The sequence below is a fragment of the Eptatretus burgeri genome, chromosome 1, assembly GCF_056783735.1.
Source record: "Eptatretus burgeri isolate ZD-2024b chromosome 1, Ebu_testis_v1, whole genome shotgun sequence".
NCBI classification, from domain to species: domain Eukaryota; kingdom Metazoa; phylum Chordata; class Myxini; order Myxiniformes; family Myxinidae; genus Eptatretus; species Eptatretus burgeri.
The window spans coordinates 163,743,676-163,770,643 of NC_140961.1; the positions used below are offsets into that span (position 1 = coordinate 163,743,676).

The following is a 26,968-nucleotide window of genomic DNA, read 5'->3' on the forward strand; positions in this document are numbered from 1 at the left end:
CCTTACCCAATCGCACCCAACTGTCCCTGGACTCTGTGTCCTTTTCTCCTGACAAGGTTGAGAGTTTGCTGTCAAACCTCAACTCAGATTCTGCAACCGGTCCAGACGGCATCAGCCCACGTGTGCTAAAAGCCTGCTCTTCTGCTCTTGCTCACCCTCTCTCTGTTCTATTCACCCTCATTTGCTCAAGGTCATCTGCCATCTGCTTGGAAATCAGCAAACAATACTGCCCTGCATAAAAAGGTGCAAAAACAGATCCCTGCAACTACAGACCAATCAGCCTTCTCCCAATTATCAGCAAGGTTATAGAATCAATCATCGCTTCAGACATTAAATCCTTCCTCTTCTCCAATGGCTTGATTTCTGATCTTCAATTTGGTTTCAGACCAGGTCACTCTACCCTGGATATACTGCTTTTGCTCTCCCAACAATGGATTGAGGTACTCAATGCTGGACATTAAATCAGAGCCATATCCCTAGACATATCGCGTGCTTTTGACACAGTCTGGCACCCTGCCCTGCTCACCAAATTCTCTTCCTATGGTATCCAACGACATCTCCACTCATGGCTCGGAGACTTCCTCTCCTGTCACAGTCAAAGTGTGGCCCTAAATGGAGTTCTTTCATCCCCTCTTCCTGTCCAGGTTGGAGTTCCTCAAGGTAGCGTTCTGTGCCCTGTTCTTTTTCTGGTTTTCATCAATCATCTCTCCAACTCTCTGGAAAATCCTCTTTGTCTCTATCCTGATGACTCCACCCTCTGCCATACCATCTGTCATCCCTCAGACAGACAAGAAGCAGCTTCTTCACTCTATGCAGTTCTGGATAAAATCACAAACTGGTTCAACACGTGGAACATGTCTTTCAATCTGGACAAATCTCACACTCTCACTATGTCTCTCCGAAAGGACCGTTTGGAAACCCCCCCCCCCCACCATCCACTTTCTCAACAATCATCAACAAACAAGAAGTCCTTTCTTTCAAGCTTCTGGGTCTCACGATCTGCCATGACCTTTCCTGGGAAAGCCACATTTCAAACCTGGCCTCCAAAGCCAATCGCCGACTGGGAATCCTCCATCGTGCAAATTCCTTCCTCGGCCTACCTGAGCTCCTGACCACTTACAAAGCTTTTGTCCGTAGCCTGATGGACTACTGCTCTCCCCTCTGGGCTGGTGCTCCTGCCTCCCACCTTTCTCGGCTTCACGCTGTGGAAACCAAGGCATTTCCGATCATTGGCATCTCCTGCAATGAGGCTGAGTCTTTGGGCCTCTCACTCTCTCTCACCGCAGGCTGGTCGGTGGTCTTTCTGTCTTCTGCCTTCTCCTCTCCAGCCTCATACCCCCCCTGCTCTCTCTGTGATTTGTCCCCACCACATTTCAGCAGGGCGCTCAAGGTCCGCCAACAACCCCCTTCTGGTAAAACTACGAAAATCACAAATCACTGCTCACCTTCACTCTTTCATTCCTCTTTTTCCCCGCCTTTGGAATAAATTCCCTCACTCCATTCAATCCCATTCTTCCCTTCAGGACTTCAAAACTGCTGTTCACCACCACCTCTTATCATCCCCCATCCAAATCCTTGATCTTTTCTACCCCTGTTAATCCACCCTAAACCCACCTCCTTCAAATTCCCTGCTTTCCTTCCTGAAAGTCCCTGTAATGTCCATCTTCTATTCCCCATGTTCCCCACCCCATTCCTCTCCCTTCCACAGATCTCCTAATGTCTCTGTTCCCCACTGTTTTGTCCTTCCCACTCCCTCCCCTCTTGTCTCATGCCCCCCCCCTCCTTGCTGTGCGTTGTTTGTTAGCTCTCACACGAGCCTCGACAAGATAAACAAAAAAAAAACAAAAAAACATTATGGTGCGGAAAAAGTGACTTCTGCTGTGCATTACCACCATCACTCCCACAGAACTTTGTCTGGAGAACGGATGGAGTTAAATATCTTGGAGTGTACCTTGGCAATCATGAGTTGGAGATGAAAAATTGGGAAGGAGTTTTGGAACAAATTAAGGACAGACTGAAAACATGGGAAGGACTGTTGAAGTCCCTTTCATCTAAATACTCTTGTCATCATCATTCTCTTGTTATCAATAATTTGATTGCAACAAAATTGTGGCACAGAATCACTGTTCTGCAGCCATCAAATCAATTAATTATGGCTATTCAGTGAATGCTGGTAAATTTATTTTGGAGTGGATACCATTGGCTACAACCTGAGATACTGTACTATCCTGGGAAGGAGGGTGGCCCAGGTGTTATCGACATCTTTGGTCGGATTGTGGCCTTTCGATTGCAGTCTCTGCAGAATCTGCTGTTCACTGAACAGCTAACCTGGCGACCATTTGCATTTTTCTCCTGCAACAAGCTGGTAAACTGAGATATGATCGGCATCATTTGTTGGTGGATCTCGAGCACATAAACTTTGCTTCTCTTCTGAAATTCTACCGGAGCTTACTGAACATTTGGAAAGGTTTTGATGTCCACCGATTGCTTGAGGCATATAATTGCAGAATATTCCTTCAAGAACCCATTTTCTTCAATAATTTTTTCCCTGGTATTCCTCAGTCATGCCATGATTCAAAAATGTATCCAAGGAGGAATCAATAAGGTGTGTGACTTGAGAGACATATCTGGGGTTAAGTGGAAACCTGTTGGTGTAGTAGCATCCACAGTTTGTTCTACATCTGTCGGACTTGTGGACCAAGTGGTGCGTGTAGTTATCTGGAAGTTTTAACAGTTAAATATTGGTTGGGAAGGTGTTGGTATAATTCAGGATTTTTGGTTAAGCTTCCCTGAGATTAAAGTACTCCTTTCTTCTTCTTTTTGTACGGAGATTGAACTGCCCAAGCAGTTCTGCCCTTTTCATCTTGTAACTAAGACCATGGGCAGTTTAGCACTTTTCAAAGCCTGCTTGAGCAGTTTGGCACTTTTCAAAGCCTGCTTGGGCAGTTTGGCACTTTTCAGAGCCTGCTTGAGCAGTTTGGCACTTTTCAGAGCCTGCTTGGGCAGTTTAGCACTTTTCAAAGCCTGCTTGGGCAGTTTGGCACTTTTCAAAGCCTGCTTGAGTAGTTTGGCACTTTTCAGAGCCTGCTTGCGCAGTTTGGCACTTTTCAAAGCCTGCTTGAGTAGTTTGGCACTTTTCAAAGCCTGCTTGCGCAGTTTGGCACTTTTCAAAGCCTGCTTGCGCAGTTTGGCACTTTTCAAAGCCTGCTTTGGCAGTTTGGCACTTTTGAAGGCCTGCTTTGGCAGTTTGTGATTTTTATCCAGGTCTGCAGAAAGTGAAGAGGCTGCCGCCTGCCATTCAGAGGGCTGAGAGATGGTATAGCAGAGGGTGGCATCATCACCAAAGAGATAAATAATATTTTCCATGAAATCTGAGAGATCATTGATGAATACCTGAAAAAGCACAGTGTCAAGAACACTGCCTCGACGAACTCCAGCCTGGTTGGGAAGAGAAGATGAGAGAATTCCATGAAGAGCCACACATTGGCTGCGACAGGAGAGGAAGTCATGAGCCATGAGTAGAGATGGCCTTGGATACTATCGGGAGGGAGTTTAGTGAACAGTGCAGGATGCCAGGCCATATCGAAAGCTCACAATATGTCTCGGGAGATGGATCTGATCTCATGTTTGGCATTTAGGACCTCCATCCATTGTTGGGAAAGCAGAAATAGCATGTCCAGGGTTGAGTGACCTGGTCTAAATCCAAATTGATGATCGGAAACCAAGCCATTGGAGAAAAGGAAGGATTTGATGTCGGAAGTGATGATGGATTCCATGACCTTGCTGATTGATGATTGGGAGAAGGCTGATTGGTCTGTACTTGCAGGGATACGTTTTTGCACCTTTTATATGCAGAGCAGTAATGAATACTGATTTCCAAGCAGATGGCAGATGACCTTGAGAAAATGAGACGGTGAATTGAACAGAGAGAGAGAGGGTAAGTAAGAGCAGCAGAGCAGGTTTTTAGAACACGAGGGCTGATGCCATCTGGACCGGTTGCAGAGTCGACGTTTGACAGCAAGCTCTCCATCTTGACAGGAGAAAAGGACAGAGTCAAGGAACAGCTGGGTACGACTAGGTCAGGTTGGTGCAGAAAACAATGGGTTTGAGACACAAGATTTAGAAGCAAACACAGAGTTTAGACATTCAGCCTTTTCACATGCAGTGTCAGCTGTGCAGCCATTTGAGGTAAGGGAGGGGATGGAGGCAGAACATACACCAGAAACAAAGTTAGAAGCAGAGTAACAGAACATACACCGTAAAGTCCTGTTATTACAGGCCATCCGCAAGCTACGTTCTCTCTCTCTCGACCGCGTGCATCCCTCACTCCACACTCAACCGTTCCTCTTCACACTGACCTCGTGTGTGCGCTCTCCCGTTCTCTCGCCTCTGACTGACGTCACACTGAACCCCCGTTTCCTCCTCCAGAGCGTGGCTTGCTCGCACGAAACCTGGGAAGGCGGGGCTTCCGCCTGCTCAGCGAGTTTCTGATCTCACGCCCATCATTTATCAGCCTTGGGGGCGTGACCGCTCGCTGTCACCCTTGGAGGCGGGGCTTCTGCCTGCTTGGTACCTTGGCTCACTTGTAAATGCAAAAACATAGGAATAGGTTACAGGGGGGCAATCACATACTGGGGAAACTTATTCTTAATCCCTGTCTAATTAACACAGCATCATCGCCAGTGTGGTGATGAGTAACACTTAAGCTCACAGTCTCACTACTTAATTACATCGAGATGTCTCCTACACATCCATGGACCAAACAACTCCATTCAATCCTAATTTTCCGATTAAATTCCTCCATCTGCCCCAACAACCGTAACAATATTATAATGTCGTGCAACTAAAACCATCGTTATATCATCGCACTGGTATTTCAACTCTCCCAATGGCACCCCTTCTCCTGGCTCTCACCCGGGACCACCCTTCCTGCACCCACCTTAGTACGCCAGTGGTGGGGAGTAATCAGAGAGGGGCCAAAGGGATGTGTTCGATTGGAGAAGGCGGATGAATGAGCTGGAAGAGAGAGGTTTGGGGAAGGAGGCAGCTTTGTAGTTGTGAAGGGGGAAGCTTTGAGAAGGGGGAGTGAGGGGTGATATTTGAAAGAGAGGGGCGAAGCGGGAGAATTGACGGAGAAGGGTGAGGGGGAAGCTTTTGAGAAAGGTGAGGGGAAGCTTTGAGGGAGAAGCCAGAGTAATTTGCTTTGAAGAGGGAAAGACCATGGGCCGAGCTTTTGTTTTGTTTAGTTTTGTGACCCACCTCGTGTATCTACCTGTATTTATAATATGTTGTGTGAAAATATTGTAGAAATCATATCTGAAACTCGTCAAGCACAAAACTTGCACATTTTTTTAAAATATAGAATAAACACCCGAAATTGTGACAATTTTCTGATAAACATCGTCCAATCACAGCGCTTTTGACATGCAGCACCACGCCCATCAACCAATCACGCGCTTCGTTTCAGGCAAGCTGTAAACTCACTAGCTCTCATGGCGACGTACATGTCGTCTGATTCTGGTGCTGCCGAAGATTCTGAAGGCAGTTCTTTGGGGTTCTGTTTGATGCATGTCATCAACACCCACAGCAAAGTAATTCCTTTTTGGTGAGAAAAGCATTAAGAAATTTCAGGAATGTGCTGCTAAGTGGATTGATGTGGCAGGAAGCCCCGAAAGTAAGGTTGCTGTCAAGGCGCTACAAGGACACCACAGCAAGCACAGGTTCGGTATGGGGATTGCAGCTACTGTAGCCGCCGATGCCGCGCCCGGTGATGATCAGGATGATGATGATGAGTGTGACGGATCTAGAAGGTCGGATCTCCTTTCTACTGTTAACTAATTTTTGACAGAATGGTCACAAACAATACCCAGTGATTACTGTACTATAGAATCTAACTATTAGGAATCCGACTGGATGTTCTGCTATCACTAAGTATCAGTGTCATCCTTCGAAGTTCAATCATAAACTGACCGTGACATGTGTCAATGATCCTAACTGAAATCTAGACTGGTATGGAGTATGGACTAACTTTTAAATTCTAAACATGAATCACAACACCACCATTGTTTCCATCTGCAGTTGCTATGTATTGTATTTAATCAACAATGTGGTGGCAAACCTGCTATAGCAGTGCGGCTACACTGGGTTTGTTTGCCGTCGCAGTGGAATGCCAACCTAAAAAGGTTAATACACAGTGGCTATACACCGATAGTTATTATTGAACTTCAATGTAAAGTATACCATGCCGCTGGTGTAATTTTGTAGTGAACTTCTGCTGTCCACAACAAATACAACCAAAGTTACGACTTGTACGCCAGCGGCTTGGTCGTCCATGGCTCCACCAAGATTGTGTGTACAGTTTTTTAATGACATTTTTAGTAGTCCTTTGGAAATATTTTTCTATTGGTGTAAATTTAAGGGAAAAACTAATCTCAGTACATGTACATACATTGTGTAAATGTAAACATTTCATGTAATCCGCCTTGGTGCTGAAGAAATAATGTGAAGAATTCCAACTCTCCAATTGTAAGCAATCGGCGCACAATGTACTCACCTGTGGAAACTGAAATTGAAATGATCTTGCCACTGCTTAAAATATACACTGTAATACTGTAATTGGCGTAATAAAATATATACACTGCTTAAAATAGTTATTATATACAAATTAATGAAAAAAAAGTGTTGTGTAAATAATTTCAGCTTTGGTGTGCGATAGATTTATGTATCCATGATTGAACGAAGAATGACTGATGATTAGTTTGCTGATGGAGGATATTATGATACACTGTGTTTGATTTCGGTATGCCAGTCCAGTGTGCCGATGAATGAGGTCTGCAGATCAACAATTGGTGGCATTACTGTTTACAATTACTGAGGAGAGGAGAGGAGAGGAGAAAAAGGGAAGGGACCCACATCACCCACACTCATGTAGTCTCCCTCTGAATACATAGACATCACAATTCCCACAGAGTAATTCACAGCTATCACAGAATGGACACAATATGGCGCTATAGGTTTTGCTAATTAATGTGCAACTTTTTGCACTGACGAGTTGTGAATTCTTTCTGAGTGATTTTTTTTAAAATTTAAATCTGTGCTAAATTTCAGGTAGGTACCACAGGTGGGTCACGAACGTCAAAAACTAGACACATTTTGGATGCTTGGCTCACTGTCTAGGAGGAGGTGGTTGATTTGTGAGAGAGTGGTGAGAGTGTATCTTTGAGGGAGAGGGGGAGATGATGAGAGCAGGCTTGGATATGGGAGAGGAGGGAGAAGGGAGGAGTGGTGAGAGGGGAGGGATAAGACTGGGTAGAGATATTGTGGAGATGGGAGCGGGTGGGGGAGGAATGAAAATTGAGGGGTGGGATGAGGGTGAGGTGTGATGACAATTGAGTGGATGAGAAAAGGGGGAGGCAGCTTTCAGAAGGGGAAGTGGGGAGAGACATTTGAATGGGAGGAGCAAGGGTGCAGATGTGAGGGGGGACATTTGGGGGAGAATGGTGAGAGAGGAGAATTGTGGGAGAAGGGTGAGGTGGAAGCTTGATTGGGGAAGGGGGGAGAGAGAGTGAAGTTTGCTTTGAAGAGGGAGGTGGTGGCTCAATTGAAAGGGAAGCTTTGAGAGGGAGGGGAGACGATGATACTGGGTAGTGGTATGTTTGAAGTGGGAGTGGGCAGGGGGAGGAACAAGATTTGAGGGGGTGGGAAGAGGGAGAGATGTGATGAGAGAAAAGAGAGAGTGTGATAGAGATATTGAGGAGTGTGCTGTATGAGAGTGAGACATTCAAAAACCATATAGTTTTTGATATCAGAGGGAGAACTGTTCGTAAGGCAGAGGACAGTGGGAAGATGCTTTGATGGGGAGTAAGATGGGAGGAATAAGGAGGGGGTATAACAGGGAAGGAGTTAGGAGGAGGTGGATTTAAGGAGGTGCGATGAATTTGCACTGAAGTTGGAAAAAAGTAACAATTAATAATGGACCATAGAGAACCATTTTTGTTTTTGTTCAAGATTAGGGAAGATGGGGGAAGAGTAAAGGAAAAGTTTGTAAGAAAAGGTTGTGATGGTGTGTGGTGAATACCTTCATGATCAGAGTGGGATTGGCAAGGAAGAGGGAGGAGAAGGATGAAGAAGAGTCGGCACAGGAAGTCACATGATTACGTGGGTTTGAAGGGAAGAGGTTTTTTTTGTTTTTGTTTTTCGCATATTTTAAGACATGGAGCCGAGGGTATAGTTGGGAGGGATAGGAGGAGGTTAGAGGCGAAAGTGGAGAACAAAAAACTGATGGTAATTGGGATAAAATGCAATGAACACGATCGGGCACGTAGACCGGAAGACGGGTAGGGAAACCCGATATGGAAACCCGATATGACAAGACCGACAAAAACTCACCAATTAGCACAAATTTTGACACAAAACTGAACTAGGAACACAGAGTAAACACCGAGGCAACAAAATAAACACTCAAAACGCGACAAACAACGACGGGAAACTTATCTTTGAGAAAGTCGGCATGGACCCTTGGAGAGAACCAACCGTCACCTCAAAAACCCGACCCGGAAGTAAAACCGGACCCGGAACTAAAAAAAAATCCACAATTTGTTTGGTGGTATAATTATTTTTTTTTTCTGCAATGTACAAAAAAATTGAATGTTTTTGTAAAAGCAAGCTTGTAACGCGTGTTTGAGGTTTGCGACTGTTCTGAATTATCCACTGAGTATATTTTATTAATGATAATGTGACTGTGTGTGTAACCAGCCGTTGAAGTGAACTTCAATGGTGACTGCAGGGTCCATTTTCCGGGAGAGAAACAGCAGAACAGGCAACATGCAAGTGAACAGTACTTGAAACACACGATAATCCTCTGGAAGGAAGGTTCGTTTGTCTCATGTCTGACACCTTTTCAATTGTTTCTGATTGGTTGGTTCTGTATCACCTCCTTCACCAATGTCTTATTAGGTTTTGTTCATTGTTTACCTGCAAGATGTACAATGTTGGTGTCATATTCATTTATTCATGAGCTCCATTAATATGGTTCTCCAGCAAATATACACCAGTTTGATGTTCTGTATTTGATGCCGATTGTATTTTTACCCTCGCCAAAGGTTTCAGAGAGGGTATTGTGTTTGTGTCTGTTTGTCTCCCTGTTTGTTCGTCCGGTCCTCAACCCTCCACAGCTACTCCACATTGCACACTTCCACCAACAACCTCCTGGTTAAAATCCAGGCTTACCAGCACACCTCTAATCTTTTTTTTTCTTTTCTTTTTTTTATCCTTCCACTGATGAAGTTGCCGGTGGCAATATGTTTTTTGGGTTGTCCGTCCATCTCTGCGTCCATGATAGATTTTCGTTACCACGATAATTTAAGAGCAGCTGAAGAGATCTTAAGTCAAACTTGGTACAACTATGTATAATGATATAAAGAGGTACGGATTAGATTAGAGGTCAAAGGTCACGCTTGGTAAAAATTCTGTTGTCAAGCGAACTTGTGAACCAGTGATGGGATTTTGACCAAACTTGGGATAAGTATATGTTGTGATGCAACGATGAACTAATTAGATTTTGAGGTCAAAGGTCAGAGGTCATGTCAGGTAAAAATGTGATAATTGAGAGCAGCTGAAGAGATTTGAATCAAACGTGGTACAAGCATGTATAATAATGGCATAATGTGGGTGGAGGCATACCTGTCGACATCATGATGTCAAAGTCTGCCATTCTCGTTTACTCTTCTTTTTTCCTGTTTGTGAAGGACCTTCCAGTCATATTCTTCCCTTCCCTCTCGAGTTTGAAGCTGGCGGTGCATCCCTAACTTATGTCACATCCCCGTTATCCTTTCTTCCGTCATTATCCAACATGATCCAATCCTTTTACTTTCAGGGTACTGCTTTTTTCTTTCTCTCACTCTCGCTCTCTCTCCCCCCTCTTTTCCTGTTTGTCAATTCCCTTGTTTGTTGTGTCCAAATGGTGTCCCTCTGCAAGTCCAAAAACTTAAGAATAAAATGGTCGAATTATCCGCAGTGAAGGATCATGAAGTGCTGGCATTTTGAGCTTTACCCTTTATCTACTATAAATGCATGAGGTGTATGTGTGTGTGTGTGTGTGTGTGTATGTGTGTGTGTGTGTGTGTGTGTGTGTGTGTGTGTGTGTGTGTGTGTGTGTGTGTGTGTGTGTGTGTGTGTGTGTGTGTGTGTGTGTGTGTGTGTGTGAGAAAGTAGTCTATTAATTAATTAATTATGTACTATTGGAATGTACCTTTTAACCCTTTTGACTGCTGAGACCCCTTTGACCTTTGAAGATCCTTTAAGACCCTTTCAGACTCTTCATCCCACTAAGACCTCCAACTATTATTATTATTATTATTATTATTTGAGTTCCAACGCTTCCAGGCTGGGAAACGTATTGTTTTTCTTCAGACGAGCAAAAACGCCCAAGGCCCTGAAGACCACTGAAAATTTGGGGTCTTCAAGTGTGAGCAAAAGAGAGATGGGAACCAGGAATGGGTTGTAGATTCCAGAGTGGGTGACATTACCGATGCCCACTGTCGGTCCATTGCTTTTTTACACTTTGTCATCTCACTCTTTCATGAAGCTCGATCTTGTATTTTAAAAATAAATTCATTTCTTGAATTTTTATATGGGGTTGACAAATGGTTCCTTCACTTTTCAAGAAGTCATGGACTTAGGGTGGCTGGTTCATGGTTTCAGTGCCAACAGCCTCATCACTGGACTTGGTATTCCAACGCTGGTGGTGTGGCAAAGGAGATTGAACATGTGCTCAATGATGGTCGCTGGAGGGTGATCTAGAAATGCAGGGTCTACCGGAGTGCTCAGTTACTCAATAACGACCACAGGCTTGTGGTAACAACTCTGAAGTTGCAGCTTAAATCTGGGAGAATGGTGTACAATCCCAGCCTCAGCTCGATGTTGGCAATCTCAAGCATGAGAGAGTAGCTGAGGAATTTGCGAACAGGCTGAGTGGAGATTTGGGGGGTCTGGGTGCTTTGTGGGATCCTGAAGAGTTGGAGTGCCTTCAAGACCACCATCCTTGATGTTGCCGGTGGATGTCTTGGAACTCACCTTCGGGCGAAGAAGAATTTTGTCTCTCAAGGGACACTGGATACCATTGACCAGAGTCGCAGGGCCAGGCTTAATGGCAGAGCTGAGCTGTTCAGGGAGCTGAGGCGTAAAACTGTACGTGCACTGAGGGTGGACAAGGAGGCCTATGTGCGAGGAATCTGTGAGGGGGTAGAGCATCACCTGTGGTCAAGTGATTCTCTTCCTGTTTCTCACGATGCTCTGTTATCTGACGTTTTCATCCCGTAGAATTTTCGTGCTAAAATTGTTTTTTTTTTTTTTTCTTTTCTGCATTGAATTGGGGTCAAGCTATAGGGAAACCTGGGTCCCCTTCTTGGGGACCCTTTCCACCCTATAATCCCCCTGGGACAAACTCCACTTAAAATAAACCTTCTTTCATAATTTTAGAGTCTTTTTTTTTTATGATGCTGAATCCATTTTTGACACCTTTGAAGTGACATATACATTCATTGACCCCCTGTCATGGGCAAGGTCGGGGGAGGAAGGGTGGGAGGTGTTCCGTGAATGGACCCCCACCCTGAAATAAACCTGCGCTTATCTTGGGTAAGTAAGAAATCAATGTGTCCAACATCATTAGTTGTTTGGGGGATTTTTTTTTTCCCATGAGGATGAGTTAATAAATGACATCCTGAGTGCTCTCCGCAGTGTCTCACGAGGGGACCAGAGCTAAACTGAACCATCTCACGAGATAATCCAGCGGGTTGTTTCGGGTTTTTTCATGACACTCTTTGAAATAATAACTGAAAATACCACTCACAATGTACATTCACCTTCATTGTTGGGTTTGTTTCACAATGTACACACACCTTCATTGTTGGGTTTGTTTCACAATGTACACACACCTTCATTGTTGGGTTTGTTTCACAATTGACACACACCTTCATTATTGGATTTGTTTCACAATTGACACACACCTTCATTGTTGGGTTTGTTTCACAATGTACACACACCTTCATTGTTGGGTTTGTTTCACAATGTACACACACCTTCATTGTTGGGTTTGTTTCACAATGTACACACACCTTCATTGTTGGGTTTGTTTCACAATGTACACACACCTTCATTATTGGATTTGTTTCACAATGTACACACACCTTCATTGTTGGGTTTGTTTCACAATGTACACACACCTTCATTGTTAGGTTTGTTTCACAATGTACACACACCCTCATTATTGGATTTGTTTCACAATTGACACACACCTTCATTGTTGGGTTTGTTTCACAATTGACACACACCTTCATTGTTGGGTTTGTTTCACAATTGACACACACCTTCATTGTTGGGTTTGTTTCACAATGTACACACACCTTCATTGTTGGGTTTGTTTCACAATGTACACACACCTTCATTATTGGATTTGTTTCACAATGTACACACACCTTCATTGTTGGGTTTGTTTCACAATTGACACACACCTTCATTATTGGATTTGTTTCACAATTGACACACACCTTCATTGTTGGGTTTGTTTCACAATGTACACACACCTTCATTGTTGGGTTTGTTTCACAATGTACACACACCTTCATTGTTGGGTTTGTTTCACAATTGACACACACCTTCATTGTTGGGTTTGTTTCACAATGTACACACACCTTCATTGTTGGGTTTGTTTCACAATTGACACACACCTTCATTATTGGATTTGTTTCACAATTGACACACACCTTCATTGTTGGGTTTGTTTCACAATGTACACACACCTTCATTGTTGGGGTTTGTTTCACAATGTACACACACCTTCATTGTTGGGTTTGTTTCACAATGTACATTCACCTTCATTGTTGGGTTTGTTTCACAATGTACACACACCTTCATTGTTGGGTTTGTTTCACAATGTACACACACCTTCATTGTTCGGTTTGTTTCACAATGTACACACACCTTCATTGTTAGGTTTGTTTCACAATGTACACACACCTTCATTATTGGATTTGTTTCACAATGTACACACACCTTCATTGTTAGGTTTGTTTCACAATGTACACACACCTTCATTATTGGATTTGTTTCACAATTGACACACACCTTCATTGTTGGGTTTGTTTCACAATGTACACACACCTTCATTGTTGGATTTGTTTCACAATTGACACACACCTTCATTGTTGGGTTTGTTTCACAATGTACACACACCTTCATTGTTGGATTTGTTTCACAATTGACACACACCTTCATTATTGGATTTGTTTCACAATTGACACACACCTTCATTGTTGGGTTTGTTTCACAATGTACACACACCTTCATTGTTGGGTTTGTTTCACAATGTACACACACCTTCATTGTTGGGTTTGTTTCACAATTGACACACACCTTCATTGTTGGGTTTGTTTCACAATGTACACATACCTTCATTGTTGGGTTTGTTTCACAATGTACACACACCTTCATTGTTGGGTTTGTTTCACAATTGACACACACCTTCATTGTTGGGTTTGTTTCACAATGTACACACACCTTCATTGTTGGGTTTGTTTCACAATTGACACACACCTTCATTATTGGAGTTGTTTCACAATTGACACACACCTTCATTGTTGGGTTTGTTTCACAATGTACACACACCTTCATTGTTGGGTTTGTTTCACAATGTACACACACCTTCATTGTTGGGTTTGGTTCACATTGTACACCTTTATTATTGGATTTGTTTCATATTGTACACCTTTATTATTGGGTTTGGTTCACATTGTACACCTTTATTATTGGGTTTGGTTCATATTGTACACCTTTATTATTGGGTTTGGTTCACATTGTACACCTTTATTATTGGGTTTGGTTCACATTGTACACCTTTATTATTGGATTTGTTTCATATTGTACACCTTCATTGTTGGGTTTGTTTCACATTGTACACCTTTATTATTGGGTTTGGTTCACATTGTACACCTTTATTATTGGGTTTGGTTCACATTGTACACCTTTATTATTGGATTTGTTTCATATTGTACACCTTTATTATTGGGTTTGGTTCACATTGTACACCTTTATTATTGGGTTTGGTTCACATTGTACACCTTTATTATTGGGTTTGGTTCACATTGTACACCTTTATTATTGGGTTTGTTTCACATTGTACACCTTTATTGTTGGGTTTGTTTCACATTGTACACCTTTATTATTGGGTTTGGTTCACATTGTACACCTTTATTATTGGGTTTGTTTCACATTGTACACCTTTATTATTGGGTTTGGTTCACATTGTACACCTTTATTATTGGGTTTGGTTCACATTGTACACCTTTATTATTGGGTTTGGTTCACATTGTACACCTTTATTATTGGGTTTGTTTCACATTGTACACCTTTATTGTTGGGTTTGTTTCACATTGTACACCTTTATTATTGGGTTTGGTTCACATTGTACACCTTTATTGTTGGGTTTGTTTCACATTGTACACCTTTATTATTGGGTTTGTTTCACATTGTACACCTTTATTATTGGGTTTGTTTCACATTGTACACCTTTATTGTTGGGTTTGTTTCACATTGTACACCTTTATTATTGGGTTTGTTTCACATTGTACACCTTTATTGTTGGGTTTGTTTCACATTGTACACCTTTATTATTGGGTTTGTTTCACATTGTACACCTTTATTATTGGGTTTGTTTCACATTGTACACCTTTATTGTTGGGTTTGTTTCACATTGTACACCTTTATTATTGGGTTTGTTTCACATTGTACACCTTTATTGTTGGGTTTGTTTCACATTGTACACCTTTATTATTGGGTTTGGTTCACATTGTACACCTTAATTGTTGGGTTTGTTTCACATTGTACACCTTTATTATTGGGTTTGTTTCACATTGTACACCTTTATTGTTGGGTTTGTTTCACATTGTACACCTTTATTGTTGGGTTTGTTTCACATTGTACACCTTTATTATTGGGTTTGTTTCACATTGTACACCTTTATTGTTGGGTTTGTTTCACATTGTACACCTTTATTGTTGGGTTTGTTTCACATTGTACACCTTTATTATTGGGTTTGGTTCACAATGCAATCCAACTGGGATGAAAAACGTGCTTTACAAGTATGGTTGTAAAAATTGGTATTGTGGCTTTGGTTTGTCCTTTCTTGATAAACTCAGAATGTTTTAATGTACACAAGTTCATTGTCATATTAAAAATAAAAATCCAAACCAAGAACGTAATTATTTATCATACTTGTCCTTATCCACATCAATCATCATCACCTTCAAGTGCTTGCTGATTTATTCATCATCCTTATTTACACTTCCACAATCATTGCCATCGCACTTACATTCAGAAGTGCAGGGAAGTGTTTTCTTGAAGTAGCTGCACCTTCCTTTACACCTTGATTTACATGCACATTTTTTACAAGCATTAAAAGGTTTACATTTAAGGAGGCCATTTGGGCCATCATGCCTGCACCACACCAATACTAGATTTTATCAATCCATTGATACCCCTTCCTTTCGTGTGCAGCCTTTTTTGCTGCTACACTGGTACTCATTTCACCGACCTCAGAAGGATGACAGGCTGAGTCAACCCCCTGGTGTTAATTCAGCGACCAACGGGGATCCCAAATTGAACACGGGACTCGAGGATCCCAAATTACCACCCTAACCACGAAGCCAACACCACATTCCATCACTTCAATCACAGCTTGAGGGGTGGGCATGGCGATACACCTCACTGGAACATAAACACCTTCCTTAACATTCGGTTTTTTTTTTCGTAACGCAAAGTTTTCAAGCAAATCCTGGGTGAACATGGTTGTCAGTGTACTTTTGGTCTTTGAGAGACATGCTGCTGGTCAATTGAGAGAGGTATCTGGACAATCTGCTGAAAGCCATCTTCCTTCTTTGGTTGATGCTTCACTTGACAATCAGTTTGAGTATTTTGGATGAGGAACCGGCAAGCGACGTCAACAACTTTATCTACTTCTTCATTGCGAATTCCAGAAACTTTGAGAACATGACAGCCAAAGAGGAGATTTGTCAGCAAAAACTGCAGTAGTGGAGGATTCTCAAAGTCTCCAAAGCTACCATTGAATGAACAGTTTCAGTACTCCATGATCTCCTCTCGTAGAATGTTTGCCATGCTCTTCAGGTGGTCAATTGTGTCGTTACTATGCAGCATCGCAGACCGAAATTCCATTGCAATGCTCACTGCTGTTGGGAGGATGAGATTGTCAGGCTCATTTTTGTGTAGCAATTTGACGAACTCGACATGAGGAAGCCATTCAGATATCAGTTTTTTTTTGTCTGATTAACCTCTACCTGGATACCTCTTGAAAATTGACAGGTATGCATCATTCACTTCAGCCATGTATAGGGGAACATCATCGTCAGAGAGGGTGTTTTCAATGGAGAGGAGCAGCTGTTCATCACATACAGAGCGAATGAGCTGGGCATTACTGTCATCTAATGGAGCGAAGGTGCGCTGTGCATAATGCAAGCATTTCCTACGATCATACTTTTCAAGAGCAGAACCATCCCCGGCACACTCTAATTCAGACACACAAGTTCGAACACGGCCATGAGTCTTGCGATTTATCTCCAGGAAGTTTTAACCCATGTTGTCCGGAAAAAACGCGATGAAGAGGTTCTGAAGCATCATCAGGACACAAAATCTGCAGGACGACAACAAACACACCTGTGCCTTTGGTGTGGTGTTTGTCCTTTGAGGGCGGGAAGAATCAGTTGCACTGGAAGGTCACCCAGGTCGTCGAGAGAGGAACGTGCAGGGGAATCAGGTTGGGTTTGTGATCTCTGAGCCTTTCAATCATGCTCTTGTTGGCGATGGGTTTCCGACATTCAGTTTGATAAAAAACACACACACACACACACACTTGTGCTCTGCTTCACTCGCGCTACCTAAGCCGTCACTAAGTTGTTTTATATCAAACTGACCCAAAGATAATCGTTCATTACAGCAAACAATTAGATCTTCAATCACATTTGGGTTATTCACCAGTCTCTCGCTTGGGGTGGCAGCCTCATTGCAGATGATGCACACACTGCCTGATCATGATCATAAGAATATCTCACCTGAAACAGGGAAAAAAAAAAAAAACATAAGCATGTTCCAAAAGTTCCTCAAAATAAAACAACATTCCTAAAATTGCTTCTTAATCAGTGGAGTGAGACATGGGGTCAGTTCCCAGGAGACATAAATTCATTTTAATAATTCAACTTCCACAAGATGTAGGGACAGGAAAATTTGAACCCCATCATTTTTCAACATCGAGACTCCAAATCAAACTGAAAATGAAAAAAAACAAAAACATTTTAGCACATAAATCCTACGGGATTACATTTCATCGGACACTATAAAACGGGTCGTACAACGTCATCTCATGTCATCCCCCATCTTGAGCCACAATCTTTATTGACACCATGAATGATGAACCAAGTACAGACCAGTAGGGGAATTACCCTTCGAAACCCTATCACCTATTACTTGTAAGTTGCAGTGTTTCCTTCCATTCTTTCAATCCTCTGTTCTTGTTTGGTCATCCCTTTGCTAATGGTGTCCAAGATTTGCCCCACTGCCCTACTGTCCGTCTGTGCCCTCTCTGTCACCTTGCTTTTTGGGGTGCACTGTTTATTTCACCTCTTCTTATTATTATTTTTCCTCTCTTGTGTGTCTCACCTGACCTCTGGTAATGTCATTGCTCAGGAGCCTTCTTCTTCTTCTTCTTCTCCTTCTCCTTCTCCTTCTCCTTCTCCTTCTCCTCCTCCTCCTCCTCCTCCTCCTCCTCGTCCTCCTCCTCCTCCTTGGTGTTTGAAACTCGGTGTTTGCATCGAAAGTGGAGAGTTTGCTGTCAAACCTCGACTCAGATTCTGCAACTGCTTCAGACGACCTCAGCCCATGTGTCCCAAAAAACTGCTCCTCTGCTCTTGCTCACCCTCTCATTTGCTCAACGTCATCTGCCATCTGCTGGGAAATCAGCAAACATCACTGCCCTGCATAAAAAAGGTGCAAAAACAGATCCCTGCAACTGCAGACCAATCAGCCTTCTCCCAATCATCAGAAAGGTTATGAAATCCTTCCTCTTCTCCAATGGCTTGATTTCCGATCATCAATTTGGTTTCAGACCAGGTCACTCTGCCCTGGATATGCTGCTTCTGCTCTCCCAAAAATGGATGAAGGTATTCAATGCCGGACATATCGTGTGCTTTTGACACGGTCTGGCACCCTGCCCTGCTCATCAAACTCTCTTGCTGTGGTATCCAAGGCCATCTCCACAAATGGCTCGCAGACTTCCTCTCCTGTCACAGTCAACCTGTGGCCCTAAATGGAGTTCTTTCAACCCCTCCCCCTGTCCAGGCTGGAGTTCCTCAAGGCAGTGTTCTGGGCCCTGTTCCTTTTCTCGTTTTCATCAATGATCTCTCTGACTCTGGAAAATCCTCTTTATCTCTTTCCTGATGACATGACCCTCTGTTGTACCATCTGTAATCCGTCAGACCATCAAGCCGCAGCTTATTCGCTCTATGCAGATCTGGATAAAATCACAAACTGGTCCAACACGTGAAATGTCTTTCAATCCTGACAAATCTCACTCTCACTGTCTCTCTCTGAAAGGACCGTCTGGAATCCCCCCCCCCCTCCAACCCGAATCTACTTTTTCAACAATCCTCTGGAAGAAGTCCTTTCCCTCAAGCTTCTGGGTCTCACGATCTGCCATGATTTTTCCTGGGAAAGCCACATTTCCAAACCTCGCCTCCAAATCCAGTCGCCGACTGGGAATCCTCCATCGTGCAAAGTCCTTCCTTGGCCTACCTGAGCTCCTGACCACTTACAAAGCTTTCGTCCGCAGCCTGATGGAGTACTGCTCTTCCCTCTGGGCTGGTGCTCCTTCCTCTCACCTTTCTCGGCTTCCCGCCGTGGAAACCAAGGCATTTATGATTATTGGTATCTCCCACTGTGAGGCTGAGTCTTTGGGCCTCTCACACTCTCACCACAGGCAGGTTGGTGGTCTTTCTGTCTTCTATAGTCTCCTCTCTGGTCTCGCCCTCCTCCCTGTTCTGTCTGTGATTTGTCCCCACCATATTTCCGCAAGGGGTTCAAGGTCCACCAGCAACCCCCTGCTGGTAAAACTACCAAAATCACGAATCACTGCTCATTTTCACTCTTTCATTTCTCTTTTTCCCCACCTTTGGAATAAACTCCCTCACTCTGTTCAATCCCATTCTTCCCTCGAGGCCTTCAAAACAACTGTTCACCACCACCTCTTATCGTCCCCCATCCAAATCCTTGATCTTTTCTACCCCCGTTAATCCACCACAAACCCACCTCCTTCAAATTCCCTGCTTTCCTTCCTGAAAGTCCCTGTAATGTCTATCTTGTATACCCCATGTTCCCTACCCCATCCCTTTCCCTTTGACAGATCTCCCTCCTTATGTCTCTGTTCCCCCCGTTTTGTCCTTCCCTCTCCCACCCCTCTTCTCTCCTGCCCCCCCTTGCTGTGCATTTTGTTTTAGCTCTCATATGAGCCTCGACAATGTTTCCCAAAAAAAGTGCCGTTTCCTAATATATACATTCTCCTCCATCCATTTCTCACATTACATGCACCAGCTGCAGTCCGCTTAGGCGTCAGTGCTCGCTCAGCCCACTGTTCAGAAACCCCCAGAACAAATGCCATTCGTAGCCACCCCAAACCGGTTTGGTGAACACCGAGGATCCTGATCATGCCTGTTGGGCCAATCAGTCATCTCAAGGGCAACAATACACCATAACCACCAAGGCCAATCGCCAGGTGCCACCAGGGGTCGGAGTAGCAGAACTCCAATCAGGTACCGGAGGAGGATCTTTTTATGAGCGAGCTCCTTCTGCAGAATGAAGTTGGGGGGGTTGAGGGGAGGGGGGATACAAGAGGGGGTAGGGGGAGAAAAATGCAATATAAGGCAAGAGCCAAGCCGACAAAGAGACGACGAGACGAGTGGAGTGAGCATTAAAGTCACCAACCAGCCTCGAACCTCTCATGATTTATCCAAGTGAATATTCTCATCCAATCGGCTTTCATCCCTGCTTTCTCTGTATTCCTCTTTCTTTCTTGTTCTCCTTCCTTCTTTGCTCACTTTCTCTCATTCTCACGCTTTATTCCACTGACACTTCCAGCACTTCTTGTCCGTTCGCACAATTGTGTCGAGCCATGCTCATAAAGCTGAGCCACCTGAAGAGACTATCAGCCCCTGGTTCACCTCGTATACCTCCCACACTTTCCTGCCAAAACTAAATTGAGTTCGTGGCGCTGACAGATCCACTGGAATGCACGTGAAAGGCAGTGCTTTCTCGACAGCAAGAAGGGACTGGGAGCAGAGCATGAAGGGTGTGAATGCAAGGGCATCGGCAGGATCATTGGCAGCACCGGCTCAACAGAGTCAGCGTAGAGTGTAAGGGGGCACGACAATCGACCCCAGCTTTCTCTTTCTTTCCTACTTTCTTGACCCTTTCCCTATCTCTCTTTTCTCTGAATGCATGTGGCGCCAGTGATCGTAAAGTTGATCAGTCACTGATAAGGTTCTGAGGGCGTGTATGCTGTGTAGGGGATAATGGGGATGTATACGTGCTATAAATACTTGTGAATATACATGTCATTGTTTTGCCATTGTAAATGCTTGTCTGATTATTGTGCACTAAAATCCTCCTCTGAACAAACTGTGTCCTGATGTATTCTGCCAGTTCTGATTCCAGCATAAGGCGACTGAAGGAAATTAATCAAAGTTCAATTGGGCTTAGTCAGTGCAAGAAATGGTTATGTAACTTGTGGTCCTGTTTGGCCTACTAGTTAAGATCAGTTACGTAATCATCAGTGTGCTACTCACTCATTTCCAGACTTCTTTGTATGGTAGATCATTGCACACGACTTTGGGTGTGGGACCCAGCAGGGAATGCTGGGGCGACTGATGATCGTGTGTGTTTTTCAGACACGTCACCCTCTCGGAGTTATCCAGAGGTGACGTCGGTCACACCAGAGTCATGATGTAAACCCGGTGGCTGTCACAATATTTAACATTGTCCACAATCGTCATGCATCGCTGGTTTAGAATGGCAGACTCACTCGTTGCTATAAATCCTTGAAGAGGAGATGTGGGTTTTGGAACGCTCAACGCTCATTAAATTAACCTCCTTGCCGGCTAAGAACCTCCGCTCAGGTATTCTCACAAATTAGGTGAGGTGCCCGGCGTGCTGCCCAATCGGCCGCCAGGTGTTCCAATTGAACCCGGTGTTGGTGAGGAAAGTACTGCACACTGTTAACGAGAAAAATGTCAGAGTTCAGTGGACGCATGGGGTTTCCGACGTATTTGCCAAAATTTGATCGACATCAAGTCAAATGCAGATCCAAGAGGAAGGGTTGTGCACATGTTTGGTGTGAAGCTACCCGTCGCACGTTAGTTTTCATCGGTCGACATTGTTCCCCTGTTTTGCAGATATTTCCCCACCACTTTCACATGGTGACCAGACATTTCAATTCCAATTCACCTTGCCAGGTGTGCAGCCATTTTGTTCCATATCTAATTGTTTCCTTCATACTTTCAATGCATGCAGTCGACATATAAGATGTTGTTATAAATGTATTTTCACATAAAAGTTGATGTTGAGCAATGCTTGTGATTATTTTCTCCCACAGTAAACATACCGTCGTCATTTGAGGGTCGGTATGGCAAGGTACGTTACAAGGCAAAGGCTGTGCTGCAGACTTCATGGTACCGACTAAACATAACTTTCAAGAAGAACTTTTCCATCTTGAACACTCTGAATATGAATGAACTCCCGAACATTCATGTGAGGATCTGCAACAATTGCTGCCATTTCATTGTCATCTCTGAATACTGTGTACCGTAAACCTTCGCTCAGATGCAAAAAGTATATATTTGCCATGGCTGTTACAGGGTATAATAAATAAATAAATTTATATACAAGTGATAAAAACTTTTTTTTTTTTAATGTAAAAGGATGTTGGGATGTTCCTCCAAAAAGTATGTAAACAAGGTAGGGATGGTCACAAGAAATGATCACGTGAAACCAACCCGACACATGTCTTTAAATAATGATTGTGCCAAGAAAATACAAAGTTTTACACACACACACACACACACACACACACACACACACACACACTCACACACACACACACACACACACACACACACACCTATACACACACCTATACACACACCTATACACACACACACACACACACACACACACACACACACACACACACACACACCTATACACACACACCTAGTCCTTTTCTTAAATAGTATTTCCTAGTAAATACAGAAATGATATATCCGACCCCTCAAACCTAGTCATAGACATCAGTATCACTGCTGTAAGTGGTCTAAAACCTGCTATATATAGGGTACTGGGCATTTTGATGGCCAAGATAGTCACTATGAGCATCCCCTCCCCCCCCCCCGATTTGATACCGACAAGCCCCCCAGGCTGAATGTATGTATATTTATATATAATATAATGTTTATATTCTCTTTTTCAGGTATCGTGGTAGCTGTGGAAGTTCTACGTAAGAGGCCTGGAATACAGTAGACTAGCATTAGATGTCCGTCAGCATGGAAACGCCCCAGGGACCCGCCAAGAAACTGTGCATCATACACCAGGCAGTATCCGATGAAGATGAACATTTAATCAGTCCTCAAAGTCATGACTCCTGGCTAACCTTTCTTGAAGCCGCCAAAGTCAGGAACCATGTCCCCATTTTAGACGTTGCAAAAACGCTTGAGGACAAAGAAGTTCCAATTATGTTCTATCATCGGAAATGTAGAAGCATCTTCACCATGAAAAGAGACTTGGAGACTTTGAAAAGGAAAGCAGGTGAAAGCAGTCGTGATCTACCTGGTAGTAGTGGCTGTCCTCCAAAACGGTCTTCCAGAAGATCGACAACAGAATCAAAAGTTTATGATCCGATCTGCATATTCTGTAGCAAGGTCAAGTACCAAAAGCACTCCAATACACGTGAAAAACTTACGCCAGCTTCACAACTGAGAGTAGATCAAACACTACGAGAGAGTGCCGTCAGAAAGGGAGACGAAAGGATGGCAGCACTAACCAGTAGAGACATTGTTGCCGCCGAAGCACACTATCACACTTCATGCTATAGGAATTATTCTAGAGACAATGAGAATGAAGAAGAGAAAGAGACACATGAATTTATACTGTATTACAAGGTTGAAGGAGAAGCTTATGAAGAACTTTTCGAATACATCAGAGCAGATATTATTCCCAACAAGAGGCTTATACCAGTCACATCCTTGACCACAAAACTGGAATCATTAATGTTGTCTGGTGGAGTTAATCTTCTGAAGGATTCAACGAAGAAGAATATGCACAGAAGACTGAAGTCCGAGCTTGGAGGTGCAGTGGAAATATTTCCAGACGACAATGGAAAGTTGTTGATGGTTCCCTGTTGTGTATCATTAAAGGATGTTGTCTTGGAAAATCAAACTCTACATAGGGAGCTCAAGCTTTGGAAAGCCAAGTCTACAGATGTCAACAAGATCATAGATCAGACTTAGTCACATATCTGAACGGCCATCAAGCAGGACTTGATTTCCACCCCGTGGCCATATCATCCGTCTGATGTAGCTACTCATATCGCCATACCAAATCAGCCAGAGCGATTTCTGGTCGGGCTCCTCACTGGAAATCCTACTAGTACTACGAATAAATCCCAAAGGACTGCTATTCTAGTCGAGTCATTTAGCCAGGACATGATATACGCTGTGACACGTGGGCAGTATAAAAGCAGCAACCATCAAAAGGTACTACATAACAGCAGAGTACCGCAGTGCATTTCTTGGACACTTAAGAGACATGGTGCATGGTAACCAATCAGAATTCAACCATGCTGATCTACAGCAGCCCAGAATCCAAAAAGATGAGGAATCAGTGTCAGCAGTCGTCAGCCTCATTCAAGCCTGGGTCAACCCATTCTCAGAGAAGCAAGACCTCATAAGCATTTCTACTGCAAAATCGGCACCCAGAGACATTGCCTCTGACCTGATGAAGGCATGTGATACTGGAGAGCAGAGTTCTGCCACTTTCCAGAACGAGAGACTGGAGAACGACCCATCAGCGAAACCATTTCACGATCCGATGAAAACTAACAAGCTGAAGACATTCACAACTAGAGGGGGAGCACTCGGGAGAGTGCAAAACCTCCGCCGCCAATACTGCTGGGTCACTCAAGTGAACCTTATATCTTATTCATTAAATATGATGTCAACAGTGCTGACAGAGTTATAGTTCTTTTCTTCATTTTTTTTTTTGGGGGGGGGGGGTTGGAAATCACTTAAAACATGTAAAAATGCAAAAAAATTTGAAATTTTGTTGAAAAAAAAGTTGCAAAAATTTTTTTCTCCAACAATTTTTTTTTTTGGGGGGGGGGGGGTTGGAAATCACTTCAACCATGTAGAAATGCAAAAAAAGATTTTTTTCTTTTTTTGGGGGTGGGGGGGGTTTGGAAATCACTTAAAACATGTAAAAATGCAAAAAAAATTCTCAATTTTGGGGGGGTTGGAAATCACTTAAAATATGTAGAAATACAAAAAATTCTCTAACAATTTTTCGTTGGGGGGTAACAATTTTTAGTGGGGGGGGATTGGAAATCACTTAAAACTTGTAGAAATGCAAAAAAAAAAATTCTCTAACAATTTTTTTTGGTGGGGGGGGTTGGAACACTTAAAACGTAGAAATGCAAAAAAAAATTTCACCATTTTTTGGGGAGGGGGGTAAATCACTGAAACATGTAGAAATGCAGAAAAAAAATTGTTTTCTCTATTTTTTTTTTTGGGGGGGGGGGGTTGGAAATCACTTAAAACATGTAGAAATGCAAAAAAAAATTCTCTAACAATTTTTTTTGGGGGGGGGGTGAAATGAGAGCGAGAGAAGAACCTTCAGAGTTTAGGCTTTATTCCATTTGATTGGAGCCGCTTCTGTGGGCACACCGGGAAATACAGGTTCAGCTAGGAGTACATAAGCAGTAACGTATACATGTGCAGTTAATCATTGCAGACTAAATCCGCGTAAGCACGGAGTTCGATATAATCTCCATTCTCACCAGTCAATGAGCACCTTCAGTCAACGAGCATCAAGTGAACAGCCGATGTAAATGGCAATGCCCCGGGGACAATCACTCCGTGCCGCGGAGACCTCCCCTTATACGCGAGACGCGCAACATGTGATCCCGCGTCATGTCCCTCAATTCACCTCAATTCACCACATTCTCCCCACCTTTAAAATGTAACTAGGGGCCCATCTTACACACCATGATTGCTTTAGCACTATAGGAGTATACATTTCAAGCAACGCGGACTAATAGGTCTACAGAAGCATACATGCCAAGCAGTGATTATTTTGAGTTGTAGGAGCATGGAAATGAGCATCGATATATGATATAATGAGCATATAGGAGCATGAGCAGCGAGAATGCCGATAATCCCCTTTACAGATTGAGTCGTCGAGGGGGCCTTATTCGTCGACCTCTCCGGGAGTAAACGGCAGTTTCACTTGAGGGAGACTCCCGATCCTCTTGGTGAGCCTCGACTTGTGCCGGGGATGACTCCTCGATCGCTCTCGGGTGGAACGCGGCAGCCCCGTCGCCCGGTGGAGTTCCTGGGGGGGGAATGTCAGAAGGAGGAGTGCCAGAAGGTGGTGTACCTGCGGGAGGAGTACCTGAGGGAGCCAGATGGCGAACCGACACAGTGGTCTCCCTGCCATCCGGGAGCCTGACATGAGCATACTCTGGATTAGTGTCAATGAGTTCGACCCCCTCCACCAGGGGTTCATACTTGCTTTGTCGGACCGGGCGTTTCATGAACACTGTACCGGGATGGGTCAGCCAGTTGGGCACCGTTTGACCGTCAACATAACGTCGCTGGTGAGTAAACATTCGTTCGTGAGGAGTTGCATTGGTGGACGTGCAGAGCAAAGAGCGTATGGAATTCAGAGCGTCGGGAAGAGTAACCTCCCACCGCTCGGGGCCCAGTCCTCTCGATTTCAGCGCCAGAGTTACGGCTTTCCAAATAACTCCATTATACCTTTCCACCTGCCCGTTTCCCTGTGGGTTGTAACCCGTCGTTCGACTAGTTGCTATGCCGAGCTCTAGTAGGAATTGTTTTAGCCCGGCCGACATGAAACACGGCCCTCTGTCTGAATGTATGTACGAAGGTTTCCCAAACATAGCGAAGAGGTCAGAGAGACATTTCACGACAGTGCCCGAGGTCATATCCGAGCACGGAAATGCGAAAGGGAACCTTGAATATTCATCAACAACGGTGAATATGTATCTGTTGTCTGTCTCGGTCGGCAGGGGCCCTTTGAAGTCGATGTTTAGTCTCTCGAAGGGGGAAGTGGCCTTGATCAGTCTGCCAGATGCCGCGCCAAAGAATCTGGGTTTTAGTTCAGCACAAACAGGGCATGAAGCATTCATTTGTTTAATATCTTCAACAGAATAGGGAAGATTTTGTCTGCGCACGAAATGTGCCATTCTGGTTACCCCTGGGTGGCAGAGAGACACGTGTAGGTCTTGCAAAGCCTGACTGATTGTTGCCGAACTGTAGACCCGAGAGAAGGTATCTGCAGCAGGGTTTTCTTTCCCGGGCCGGTAAACAATGTCGTAACTGTAGCAAGCTAGGTCTATCCGCCATCTCATTATTTTTTCATTCTTAATTTTCCCGTTATTTTTCCCATCAAACATGAATGCCACGGATCGTTGGTCCATAACGAGCGTGAAGTGGTTTCCCAGTAAATAATGTCTCCATTTCCGCAGCGCTTCGACGATGGCGTACGCTTCCTTCTCTATTGCTGAGTGTCTCTGCTCGCTTCCAGAGAGAGTTCTCGAGAAGAACGCGACCGGCCGCCCAGACTGATT

At 43.8% G+C, this 26,968-nt stretch overlaps 2 protein-coding genes across 7 annotated transcripts in view; both read left to right on the forward strand.

Annotated features, from left to right (window-relative positions):
- Positions 1–26,968, forward strand: part of LOC147035913 (arrestin domain-containing protein 1-like) — a 102,914-nt gene that overhangs the window by 12,474 nt on the left and 63,472 nt on the right. For all 6 annotated transcript variants that reach the window (XR_015049834.1, XR_015049852.1, XM_085848288.1 and 3 more), the window contains 3 exons: positions 8,755–8,871; positions 21,504–21,563; positions 21,704–21,858. Coding sequence is in view for 4 of the 6 variants with exons in the window: in XM_085848279.1 (XP_085704405.1) it covers positions 8,755–8,871; positions 21,504–21,563; positions 21,704–21,858 (332 nt within the window). In the remaining 2 variants the exon portion in view is untranslated. The remainder of the gene's footprint in view (positions 1–8,754; positions 8,872–21,503; positions 21,564–21,703; positions 21,859–26,968) is intronic.
- On the forward strand, positions 21,866–24,334 carry LOC147035914 (uncharacterized). Its single transcript, XM_085848300.1, has one exon. It carries the CDS (start codon positions 22,638–22,640, stop codon positions 23,610–23,612), a length of 975 nt encoding a protein of 324 aa, XP_085704426.1. The 5' UTR covers positions 21,866–22,637; the 3' UTR covers positions 23,613–24,334.